The sequence below is a fragment of the Lolium rigidum genome, chromosome 2 (genome assembly GCF_022539505.1).
Source record: "Lolium rigidum isolate FL_2022 chromosome 2, APGP_CSIRO_Lrig_0.1, whole genome shotgun sequence".
NCBI classification, from domain to species: Eukaryota; Viridiplantae; Streptophyta; class Magnoliopsida; order Poales; family Poaceae; genus Lolium; species Lolium rigidum.
The window spans coordinates 42,630,151-42,642,509 of NC_061509.1; the positions used below are offsets into that span (position 1 = coordinate 42,630,151).

The window sequence follows — 12,359 nt, forward strand, 5'->3', positions numbered from 1 at the left end:
ATTCCCCTCTCCGGCAGGGTGCCGGAGGCGATCTCCTGAATCCCCCAGATGGGATTGGCGGCGGCGTCTCTGTAAGGTTTTCCGTATCGTGGCTCTCGGTACTGGGGTTTCGCGACGAAGACTTTAAGTAGGCGGAAGGGCAGGTCAAGGGTGTCACGAGGGCCCACACAAGAGGCCGGCGCGGCCGGGGCTTGGGCCGCGCCCTCGTTGTGTGGCCACCTCGTGGCCCCACTTCGTTTCCTCTCCGGTCTTCCGGAAGCTTCGTGGAAAAATAGGACCTCGGGCGTTGATTTCGTCCAATTCCGAGAATATTTCCTTACTAGGATTTCGAAACCAAAAACAACAGAAAACATCAACTAGCTCTTCGGCATCTCGTCAATAGGTTAGTGCCGGAAAATGCATAATAATGACATATAATGTGTATAAAACATGTGAGTATCATCATAAAAGTAGCATGGAACATAAGAAATTATAGATACGTTTGAGACGTATCAGTCTCCAACACTTCAACATATCCACCATGGACATAGACTGTAGGAGGGGAGTTGCCTAGATCCGGCGTTGTTGGGTGTCATCGGAAGCTATCCAAGGAGGAAGAAATAGAGTGACATCAAGCCAACAACTAGCATAAAGCCAAAGGCAAACACATATCCACTCTCTACATGATCCATGCTTCATCGTAGCACAACTCGTAGCCAGCCAGCAAGGCATGCGGCAAGAGATGTTGGATCTGGTGTGGCTAAGAAGGAGTCGACTGTCAAGGCTAATGGGCATGCGTTAGTGGAGAGAACGGGCATATATGAGCAAGGGGTATTCTGGTAAAGTCATGAACTAAATGAATAGAAATAGTATCGTGGTCAAGCCTCTCTACTCGCTCGGCTTTCATGTTTCCTCTTTCTATATGTAATTCTCGCGGCCAAAGTGATTGTTACAATTGGTATCATAGGTCACCAATCGTTGGGCTGGTAGATCTTCAACGGTAAAATCATGGTGATGATTGGTGAATTTAGTGTGATTCAGTTCAATCAATTCCTCGCGAAAATCCCTTAAGTCGTGTCACTGGTTCATTGGATCGAGTGTTGCCCACGATTATGCATCCAAAACCCTCTACGCGAACCAAATTTGTCCTTTGGATGATAGGAGAAGCGAGTGAGAGGGCAGATGCATAGTTGGCGGCCATTTGAACAAGTTTGTAGCAGTTGGATCGCCCGGTGTTGCTAGATTCGGCATATACCAGTAAGTGGTGTCCCAATTGAATCTCAACTCACTTGCCTATCCAACCAGACGCGACCCATGGATGGGGTCGAGCGCTGCTAGGAGCCGCTGGCCTAGAATATGGTGGAGTTGGTTGCCTCCAAGGCACCTCCCATGGAGGGCAACCATGTGGATGACCTGGCTGCGGTGACAGCTAGGGAAGACGTTTTCCACTCAAGCAATAGGTGTGAGTACCTCGTAGTAAAGACTTTTGTCATCTCTCCTTTATCATCTTCCACACAACACCACGTAGCTCAAATCACTGACATTCGAGCCCGCGGAAAGCAAGCCCTTACCAGTCACTCACGGTAGTTATCATATGTGTACATCGCCGAGAGACAAGAGAAGTCAATGGATGACCAGAATTGCGTCACATCGCTTCATCCGGCGATTCCTACCACATGTGACATGAGAAGCCTCTGTTCGGTGTAAGAATGTTATCTTTAGATTAGTCGCGACTTTCTACAAAATACTTTTTCAGACTATATAGCAGTCCAATTACGAAATACAATTTCTTTTTTTCAGAAAATAGCAGTGCCATCGCGTGGCCACCTGACATCACACCCGAGCCAGCACCGTTTCCCCTCTTCTCCCCTTTTCCCGAGATCTCCCGTGCTTAGGGTTTCACCCGCCGGCGACTCCCACCTCCCATCCCCGCCGCGAGCCCGCCCCCTTGCCGCCCACCTCCCCGGCCGGCCACGTCCACCGAGCTGCTACGCCAGCAGATCGACGCCGCCGGACCCGCCCACCTCGTCTCGCCGCTGTCAGATCATCCTCACCCTCCAGCTCGCCTCCGCCCAGGTTCGACCTCGGCCTCCAGCTCGCCGCCCCCCAGGTCGAACTCAACCTCGAACTCACCTCCGACCAGCTCCGGGACAAGCCACCCCCAGATTTGGGCTCCTACAGATCACGGGCCCTCAGCGGCCCTGATCCTGTATTATTTCTGCCGCCTACCGCTCCCAATGGCAGACCTAACGGACATAGGCTGCTGCAGCTGCTTCAGCTTCCTGAGGAAGCGCAGCAGCGCGAAGGCAGCCCGGCCTCGGTCCACCGACGGCATGCTCTCTAAGGATTTGCTCAAGCGCCAGTCTAGCGAAGAAGATCTCAACGCGAGCTTCTACACCGGGGATGACCCCGAGAGAAGCTTCTACAATGGGGACGACCTTGATATCGACAGAAGCTTCTATAATAACGGAGATGATGCCGACGCGAGTTTCTACGAGAGAGATGGTGTCGATTACCACCATGAGAGTGACGACGAGCCGCCTCGGAAGAAGTCTGAAGATATTATTCTGACAAGGGCGCAGAATGGCTTTGCTTGTAGAGAAAGCCTGGTTAAGGAGACCAAGAAGGTGTTTCGGTCAGAGGTACCATCTTCTTGGACTTCAACTTTTATTGGTATCTTTCTGCTCGTGTTTATGTTTTTGAAGGCCCATCTGTGGAAATATTTTCTTGTAGGTAACACTGTCCAACTTGCGAGTTCTAAATTTTTATTATTGGAATAGTTATAAATTTAACCTTTTGTTGATTAATGATTGATATAATGTTGGTGCCAACTGGTTGTTAACAAACACAAATCATATTACACATGATCCACTGAATGTAATTCATAGCATACATGGATTATTGTAGACCCATAGTTCAATCTGGCCATCACTGTTCTGGCCAGAGCTTGACTGAGTTTTCGTGGCTATGACATGTTCCATGCTTAATGAATGGCTAAAGAGTTGTATGAGAGCATTTACCTTTTTGAATTGGGCAGCATAATAATTTTCTTCTTCTTTTGGTATGTTTTAGGACGAAATTGGCAGTAAGATGATCAATCAGTATGTTCACCTGGGCAAGATAGGTGCTGGAAGCTATGGCAAAGTGGTAAGAGCTTAAATGTGCTATTAATGAACTTCCTTGGGTAGCTAGCTGGCTAATTCCTTTTCTCTTGTTTTTTGTTTCTTAAAAAGGTTTTGTACCGAAACATTAAAGATGGGAAGTTGTATGCAGTAAAGGTAATGCTTTCCACTGTTTTCCTGGTATCAGAAGTTATTTTTTATTAACCACTTTCATGGTATTGATTACTGATTTTTTTGATGACATTTTTCGTATTAAATCTCATGATGTGCTACTTTTGTCCCATACTTATTAATTTTTCCATGTAAATGTAATATGATGTACTCTTTGCATGATTAGTTCTGAGAACCGCTTGCATCACTATTCGCCATCTTTGAATTCCATAACTTTGTTTTTTCTTGTTCAGCGCCATTAATTTCGGCATTCTTTGTGTGCATGTTGCATAGTGCTATGTCTACTTGATGGAGTTGTAGCATTTGCCGTTCTGTTTCAGGTGTTGAATAAACCGTACATGTTGAAAGTGCGTGTTGTACGGTCAGAAACGGCCATGACAGATGTTTTGCGGGAAGTGAGTAACTTACTTATAGTATTTGTCTGTACAATAATTGTCACTTCGCTGTTTTCTTATGGCATGTACAAAGTTCTTTGGGGACATAGCAGTGTTAGCTTCGAAAAAATTAACACTATCTTTTACCCATAAGTTGATCAGTCTTACTAATCACTGTTTGTTAGTACTTGCTACAGAAGATTATTTTGTGGGAGTGTGCACCATTTAGCATGTGTCTTTTGTTTATTTCAAGCTTACGAGCTACCATTTTTTATCTTCAATTTCACTTGACTCCGATGTTAGTTATCAAGAATCTGAAAAGGGCGTACCCAGTGCTGAAAGCTCCCACACATTGTGAGGTCTGGGGAAGGGTATTTCTAGGCAGCCTTTCCCTTGCATTTTATTTTATTATGCAAGGAGGCTGATTCGAACCCAGGACCTCCAGGACACAAGTGGAGATACTTTGCCACATCGGAAGGCCCGCCCTTCAGTTATCAAGAATCTGAATTGTAGTAAATTGCCATTGGGATGCTTCAAAGGATTTAGTAGATAGCATCATATAGCAGAATAAAGATTTATTTAATTCTTGTCAAAATGCAGAAGCATGTTATTAGTACCATTTGCCAAATACTGCATATGTACAGTGTACCCTGTTTCCTTATTTTACTTGAGATCTACTACCTTATTTGTTATCTAATTTTCTAATTAAGTCCCCTTTTATTGCATTGGCGACAGGTATCCCTCATGAAAATGTTGGATCATCCCAATATAGTAAATCTCATTGAGGTGATTGATGACCCAAACACAGATAAATTCTACATGGGTATTTATTGATGCTCTCTTATTTTTCTTTATTAGTCTAGCACATGGCATTATTTTACTGGGCTTGTTCGCATCTTTGTCAATATTTTATATAATAGAAATTTGATCTTTTCCCCATGCATTGGCAGTTCTTGAGTATGTTGAAGGGAAAATGGTCTGCGGTGATGGTTTAGGAGAAGATACTTCAAGGAAGTACTTGCGGGACATAATCTCTGGTCTTATGTATCTTCATGCTCATGTAAGATTTTATTTTTTCCCCTAGAAACAATCCACCTCGATGAATTTTGTGCTAAATTTTTTGTAGTAGTGTCTATTTCATCAGCACTTTGATCTTATCAAATAGGAATTTCAAAAAAGATACTTGAAAATCTAATAAGTTTGTAAGGCAATTATTATTCGAAGCAGCATGCTATAGCTTTCACGTATTTTCTCCCCTCCACTGAACTTGGTTATGTCTGCATATTTGAAGCAGCATGTTTTAGCTTTAGCGTGCTTTCTACCTTCCACTGAACTTAGTAATGTTTGCGCAAAGCTTACCAGCAAGCTCAGATGCTCAGCGTGAAATTCTATCATACTATTACTATTTGACTGCTAGTCCATTTTTGTTCTAGCTACTTACTAATTTTTTCTGTCTAATAGCAAATGCAAACATTATCTTGGATTTTGTATAATGCTCACGCCATGCTTTATGAAGGATACATGATATTTTTCAATCTACTTACTTTTGTATATAAATGAGTTCTGCCTTCGTAGAAACGTTTGGGCTTGAGCATTCAGCTTACATATTTTGAGCACACTGAATAGCCTGGTAGTTGAGTGTCTTGCAGAAAAAAAATCCGATGCACAGTTTAAAGCTAAGATAGAAAAACAAGGGAGATGTGGAACCTGCTTTCTTCTAGATTATGATTATCTTATTTATGGTTTTATGGTTTGCTGATTGTATTTACCTATAATAAATGTGGAATCTAATAATTAGGATGGTAATATTACTAATATGCATTAAAAAAAGGAAAAAGCTGGCGTTCCTCCGGGGGATCCGTCGTTCGCTTCCTCCGCGTCGAGCGACGTTGGATTGGCGCAATCGCGCGGACGGAAGTTCGCCACGTCAGCCTGAGACTGCACCTTATCTCTTCACCACGCGTTTGCTGTCCTGCACGTGCACATCTTCTCTGCTCCCACCTTCACCGCTTCTTCATCCCAAATTCCCAAAGGAGAGGATAAGGTGAGACTTGAGAGCATGGTGAAGAGATAAGGTGCTCGTCTCCGATGCGCGCCGCTCCCCGCCTCCCCCTCCCCGCCATGCCGCCACCCTCGAGCTCGTCTCCGCTGCGCACTGCTCCCCGCCTCCACGCCATGCCGCACCCTAGCTCGTCTCCGCTGCACGCCGCTCCCCGCCTCCACGCCATGCCGCCATCGCCGACCTTGAGCACCTCCGGCGAGGCCTCTCTATCTCCTACCTCCGGCGAGAATCGCTGCTGCTAGTTACATGCTGCCAACACCCCAACTGAGGTGCTCGCATCAACCTCGTCGTCGCTGCTACAAACGAGGTGAGGCGGAGAACTGGTGGGCGGCGAACTAGCTTGCGGGTGCTGGGAGCGGAAGACGGCTTTTGCTTCTAGCGGCGCCCGGTGTTGCTCCCACCGGCGCCCAGCGTTGCTCCTACCGGCGCCCGGCGATGCGACCGTACATCAGTGGAGCTGCTGCGAGCGGCGCCCGGTGGCGCTATCATCCACTGGAGGCGTTGCTACGAGAGGCGACCGGCGTTGCTCCGACTAGCGCCCCGAGTTGCTACAAAGGAATGGCGGTGCCGCTACAGGCAGTCCACGGGGGTGCTACATTGCATCAGCGGTGTTGCTGCAAGCGAAGCTCGGCCACGCTACCGGCTATCAGAGGCGCTTCTCCGAGAGGTGACCGACGTTGCTCCGATTGGCGCCCCGAGTTGCTACAAAAGAATGGCGGCACCGCTACCGGCCGTCCACCGCGGTGCTACGTTGCATCAGCGGCGTTGCTGCAAGCAGAGCTCGGCGGCGCTACCGGCCATCAGAGGCGTTGCTCCGAGAAGTGACCGGCGTTGCTCTGATTGCAGCCCCGAGTTGCTACAAAGGAATGGCGGCGCCGCTACCGCCCGTGCATGGCGCACCTGCCAGCGAATTTGCGGGGTGCTGCAAGTGGTTCTCAGGAATGCTACTATCAGCGGTCTTCGGCGCTACTAGCAGGAGACTGCGATGCTGCAAGAGTTCAGGCGGTCTTCTCCAGCGACGGTCCGGCATTGCTACCATGGTGGAAGGCAATTGCTACCATGGCGGATACCAAGTGTTACGGCTTTGCTGCAAAGGGCGTCCAGGCCAACCTCGCCGGAGTTGGACGGCGGTCAGGAGCCAAGCTGGCTGCCCATGGCGACGGGCTAGGAACTGCCTGTGCGCGTCGAGCAGGGGACCTGGTGGTGTTCTGGTTTTCTTTTTTTTTTCGTAGCCTGGCCAGTTTCAGGTTCACGTGATTGGTCTGTGTGCGTGCGTGGTCCATGTGGACACGTGTCAGTCGCTGGACCCGGGGGATCGGGGCATCTGATCCCCCGGGGGACGCTCAGCACAAACGCTCTGGATCACCCGGACGATACGACGCGATTCTTCCTCCGCCTTGCGCGAGCGACACGCGTCCGCGGGCCCACCTCACCGTCTCTCTCTCCCTTATCTCTTTTCCTTCCCATCGTCTTCGCACCGTTCCCCATTTTTCTTCCGCGACGAAGAAATCCATGCCCGAACTCAGACCTTCGTGTCCGCCTCCAACAATGGTTGGAGCCCGTCCATTCCCTCCCGCTGCTCGCGGCTTCCGCCTCCGCTTCCACGCTCGACGTCGCGGGGGCTCCATCGCTCCGCGGCGTCGCGGCGGACAACGGCACCGTCTACTGCCTCGACTTCGCCGCCGCGACCAACACTTCCTATTCTAACTCTTCCGCCTCGCCCGTCCCGCTGCCGCGGCGACCCTTCCGTGGTCCTCTGGAGGCTGTAACCTGCGCTTGTATCGACGGACGCTGCAAGGGTCCCGACGCCGATGAGCCTCCATTTCAGCAGCGGGGTCGACGTTGCTGCCAACCGGCACGGCCGCCATGACGCATCCGCGGCAAAATATGCTGCTACAAAGTGCGGACGCCGGAGCTGCAAACGGCACCCGCCGATGCTTCCGGCCGCCGCCGGTATTGCTGCGACCCGCCGCCGTTGTTTGGCGGTGCTACGAGGACGGCATAGGAGGCGACTGCTGCTGCTACAAAGGTCGGTACCGGCGGCCACGAAGCTGCAGAGAGGGGTAGCGAAGCTGTTGCTGCTGCGATGGAAGCTGCGGGGCTGCTACTTGCGCGGCGACGCGGTGCTACCATGGTGGCAGGGGTTTGCTGCCAGCGCCGGCCGGCCTTGCTACCAGCGGCGAACGGCCTTGCTGCCGGCGGTGGCCGGTGCTACAAAGGGCGAGCGTCTTTGCTACAATCGAAGACCGGCATTGCTACAATGGTGGCCGCCGTTGCTACCATGGCATGGCCGAGTTGCTGCCAGCGGCCGCCGGCCTTGCTACCAAGGCATATCGGGGCTGCTACTATCTGCTTCGTCGGTACTGCCATGTCGGTTTCTCCGGCGACGGCCGTGGCCAGCGGAGGAGCGAGACCGTCGTACATGGATTGGGACCGCAGAGCGGTGAGGAGGGGTGCTGCACCGGCGACACCACGACAGTGGTTCTCCGACGACGACACTTCGGGTTCTCTCGGCGGCGCCATTTTCAGGCCTCTCCGGCGAGGATTCTACGGCACCACTACGGATGCACCATCAGCAACGGTGATGCCAGCGCGGGCGGCGACCAGCTGGAGTTTCGGGAGGACGACGCGATCCCCTAGTGGGCGTTGTTTTAGTATTGTTTTTTGTTTTCTTCGTGGGACGGTTGACCCAGGCTGGACGTGGTTTTGACGGTTTCGATCGATGGCATCGTGTGGCTGCCCACCCGGGGGATCGGAGGATTTGATCCCCCGGGGGATATTCACCCCTTGAGTTTTAATTCAGTATATGCATCTACGGATGCACTTTGGTACATAATGGATCGTGGTAACAGATTGCTTCCAAAAGTTCACATAACACGCCACAAATTTGCGCTTCTTAAATAGATGCTTGTTGTTGTTTCTTGTCCCTACTTCATACATTTGCACGCTCTCATGGATATGCATGTTGTTCTAGCTATCCGTTTACCTATGTATACTTTTCTTGTTTTTGGAATGCAGAACATTATTCATGGTGATATTAAACCGGACAATCTATTGGTCACAAGTACTGGCAATGTGAAGATAGGGGACTTCAGTGTTAGCCAGATTTTTGAGGTTATTTCTTTATCTTGTAATTTTACTATTTCCAGTAAATTGTATTCTCACTGTCAGGGTCAAGTTTTTGAGTTGAGTGGACCTCCAAAATAAACCTGCCCTTGGGTAACAAACAACCACATCCAAACCCATACCCGTGTTGTTTGGGTAGGGTATGGACACAAACATCATTATCCATTCTAAACTGGGTATGGATATGTTAATACTCACTTGCCCATGTTTCACCTGTAATATACATATGAAGTCTCTGTATGTCTCCTTCGCATCTAATCTAATCTAATCTAATCTAACCACACAAACAATGCACCGTCAAGTCCGTCCCCTCTGCTTCTCTCTCGATCCTCATCAAGATCAATCTAATCCGTGGCTTGATGCTGGACCATCATTGCCGTTGACTCCGCTCGACGCTAGTCAGTTGCTCGTTCCGCTGCGGCTATGCTGGGATGATCACCTGAGCACCCACAGAATGTGTAGCCGGAGAATGTGTAGCCGGTGCTGATGAGGCCGAACAGAAACTCGGTGAACTTGAGGTTGGCGAGTACAAGGATTGGGAACTTGCCGAGGTCCATGCGTTTGGGCACAGACAGGCAAGATAAGATACTGCATGCGCTCATCATGCGGAGTGCAAGGGCCCGACCGCCGAGATCCTCCGCCATATCCATGGAGAACAGCAGCAAGCCGTTGGCCACGATGCGGAATCCTCTGTCAGCTGGAGACGGCCGCAAAGCGAGAGCATGGTGCGCAATGGTTTTTCTATTGCTGCTGCAAAAGCCGTGTTGAACTGTAGCCAACCTGAACGCACATCATTGGGTTGCTGCTTGCTGCATTTATCTCCTCCGCCACCCATGGGTATGCCCAAATCCATTGGGTAATACCCATTTATTTTTGGTATGGACAATCTAAAAAAAGATAGATATTGGTAATTTTGGGCTTGGGTTTGAATTTGAATAACTAATACCCTACCCAATGGCAGCTTTACTGCAAAAGAGATTATTGCATACTTTGTGGTTTTGTTGCTCTGTTCCAACAGAGTATAATTTGGAGGTTTATACTTTCTAGAATCTAAGATTGCAAATCGTGAACTTGAATAATAACGTTACTTCATGCCTTTATGAGAATTCTGAAGGTTTCTTGAGTAGACAATGTTGTCTGCTGATTAATTATTGTAGAACTATTTTTTAGTAGGATTGTCGAGCCTCGGAGTTTGGTGCTTTACATAATGTGGTACTTGATTATATTTCAGGATGATGATGATATGCTTTGGAGATCTCCAGGTACTCCTGTTTTCACTGCACCGGAGTGCTGTCAAGGTACAGTTACATAACTTTGATTTGAGTTGTAAAAACAGCATGCACAATCAGCCAATTTTTCTTTATAGGAATTGATTTTTTGAATATTGGTAGTGGTACTGTAGATCCTTCGCAGCTACTACCTCTGTTTCTATATAAGACGTTTTGGAAGTTCAAATTTCCCAAAACGTCTTATATTTAGGAACAGAGGAGTAGATGATTTCAAAATTGTGCACAAAGATAAAGGAACCCGTAGCCCAAAACACTCAACAGGCACACACTAAAAATGAGGCCACCACTAGTAGTGTACATCTGGATAAGACTATGGTGCAACTGTAACTGTAAGCAACCAAAGGCTGGGTTATGGGTGCAATGCCAATAAGTATAAGTGCAACGATTCTGGTTCATCTGCTGTTGATTTGAATTACTAAATTTTCCTTGTCCATTTTCTGGCTCCTTCCCTGCAGGTTCAGCCTACCATGGTAGAGCAGCTGATACATGGGCAGTTGGTGTTACTCTGTATTGTATGATTACCGGGCGCTATCCATTTCTGGGGGATACTTTGCAGGAAACATACGACAAGGTGCTGACATAACTCGCTTCCTTTTCCTTTTGATTTTCCTGGTGCATAAAACTCATGAAGGTCGCTGCTGTGGAATAGATTGTCAATGATCCAGTAGAAATTACTGCTGACATGAGCCCTGAACTTGCTGATTTGATACAAAGGCTGCTCTGCAAAGGTTATTTTCCAAAAAGTTGATTATACTATGGTCTTTATATATGCATATAGTAAAAGATGTGCTCCATTAACGGCATTTTTTTTTCCTTTTTTGCACTTGGTTTTGTTGCAGATCCAGCAGAGCGTATCACTCTGCAGGCTGCAGCTGAGCATCCTTGGGTTGCTGGGGCTGATGGGCCAGTCCCTGAATTCATCTGTAGATGTGGTTTCGGTCGCAGGAAGAGAAATGTTATACAGGAAGAGGTACAATAACAAAGAGCCAGTCGTTTGGAACCGATTATTGGGTGGTGTGTAGTGTAGTGTAGATAACTGATAAAGTGTGAAAGCGAAACAAGTGAGATGAATTTCGACTGATGAGGCTTTTCCCCCTTTTTTTTTCCTATTGAGTCAGTTGGTGCTCGGCTGATCACCGCTCCTCAATTTTGGGTACAGAATAGAGTGCAATCTGCAGTTTTCTCGCAGCATAACGTCGCTGCAAGCTTACAAGACTTATGTTGTGTTGTATGTTTTATGTGTCTTTTTTTGAATCAAATATAATGGCCGTTTGAATGAAAAAGACTTATGTTGTGCAGAAACTCAATTCGGCTCCCGGGTGCGTATGATCCCTCTACCATAAAAACATATTTCCAAGTGTTAAAAAATTTTGACAAAAAAATTTACATGTACATCTCCATAATATATGTGTATTCGTTAAGTTTCACGAAAAAATGATATTTTTTGTAGTCTAAGCAAAAAAGAGAAAATTTATCTTGTGACAAGTTTTTGTTTCAGCACCAAATTTTGTCTTTTTTACACACGTCACATGATATGTCGATTTTTCATGAAACGACTTTGTGAGCGCGTAGCACATGAAGATGTACGTGTGAAATTTTTGTTTCAAATTTTGTTCAATTTTTTGATATTTTAAAATGTGTCTAACATGTATTTCAAAATAAAGGGAGCATACGCTTCCATGTGCCAAAACATCGCTCCCCACAGTGTATGTTTTATGTGCCGTTTTTGAATCAAATATAGAGTTCTTCGGGGACCAAATACTGCTCCACTGTATAGAAACTACTCCCTCCGTACCGTTTTAATCGATGTGGAGCGGTGCATACCAATGTACGTTTCACCTGATGGCGTGCATCGATTAAATAAGAACTGAGGTAGTACTTCTCTAGCGGACGCGGCTTCAGTAACTTGGTGTGACCAAGTCCAGCCGTGACTTGGTCGACCATCCACCATCTATTCCCCATCGCACGGACAAGGAGGAGTGGAGGCAATTCACATGCCTGAGCATCCACCATCTATTCCCCATCGCACGGACAAGGAGGAGTGGAGGCAATTCACATGCCTTAGTCGTTTCAGGAGGCTCGCCCAGTCCGCGCGTGAAGGCCTTTTGGCGGGGAAAAGTTGACTTCTCCCGCCCCGCTGGGAGCAGGCGAGGGTTCGCCGGGGGTGCTCCCGCCGCTGAGAGAGAGAGGGGCGAGCTCGAGCGCGACGGCAGCCTCCCTCATCCTCGTTGGGGAT

General features: G+C 48.1%; 1 protein-coding gene across 1 annotated transcript; it reads left to right on the forward strand.

The window, feature by feature from the left end:
* The first annotated feature begins 1,983 nt into the window (after window positions 1-1,983).
* LOC124691666 (serine/threonine-protein kinase GRIK1-like) lies at window positions 1,984-11,430 on the forward strand. Its single transcript, XM_047224942.1, has 11 exons — window positions 1,984-2,621; window positions 3,052-3,126; window positions 3,213-3,257; window positions 3,593-3,667; window positions 4,382-4,469; window positions 4,597-4,706; window positions 8,727-8,822; window positions 10,066-10,132; window positions 10,579-10,694; window positions 10,773-10,851; window positions 10,963-11,430. Exons 1-11 carry the CDS (start codon window positions 2,217-2,219, stop codon window positions 11,100-11,102), a joined length of 1,296 nt encoding a protein of 431 aa, XP_047080898.1. The 5' UTR covers window positions 1,984-2,216; the 3' UTR covers window positions 11,103-11,430.
* Window positions 11,431-12,359: the final 929 nt, after the last annotated feature.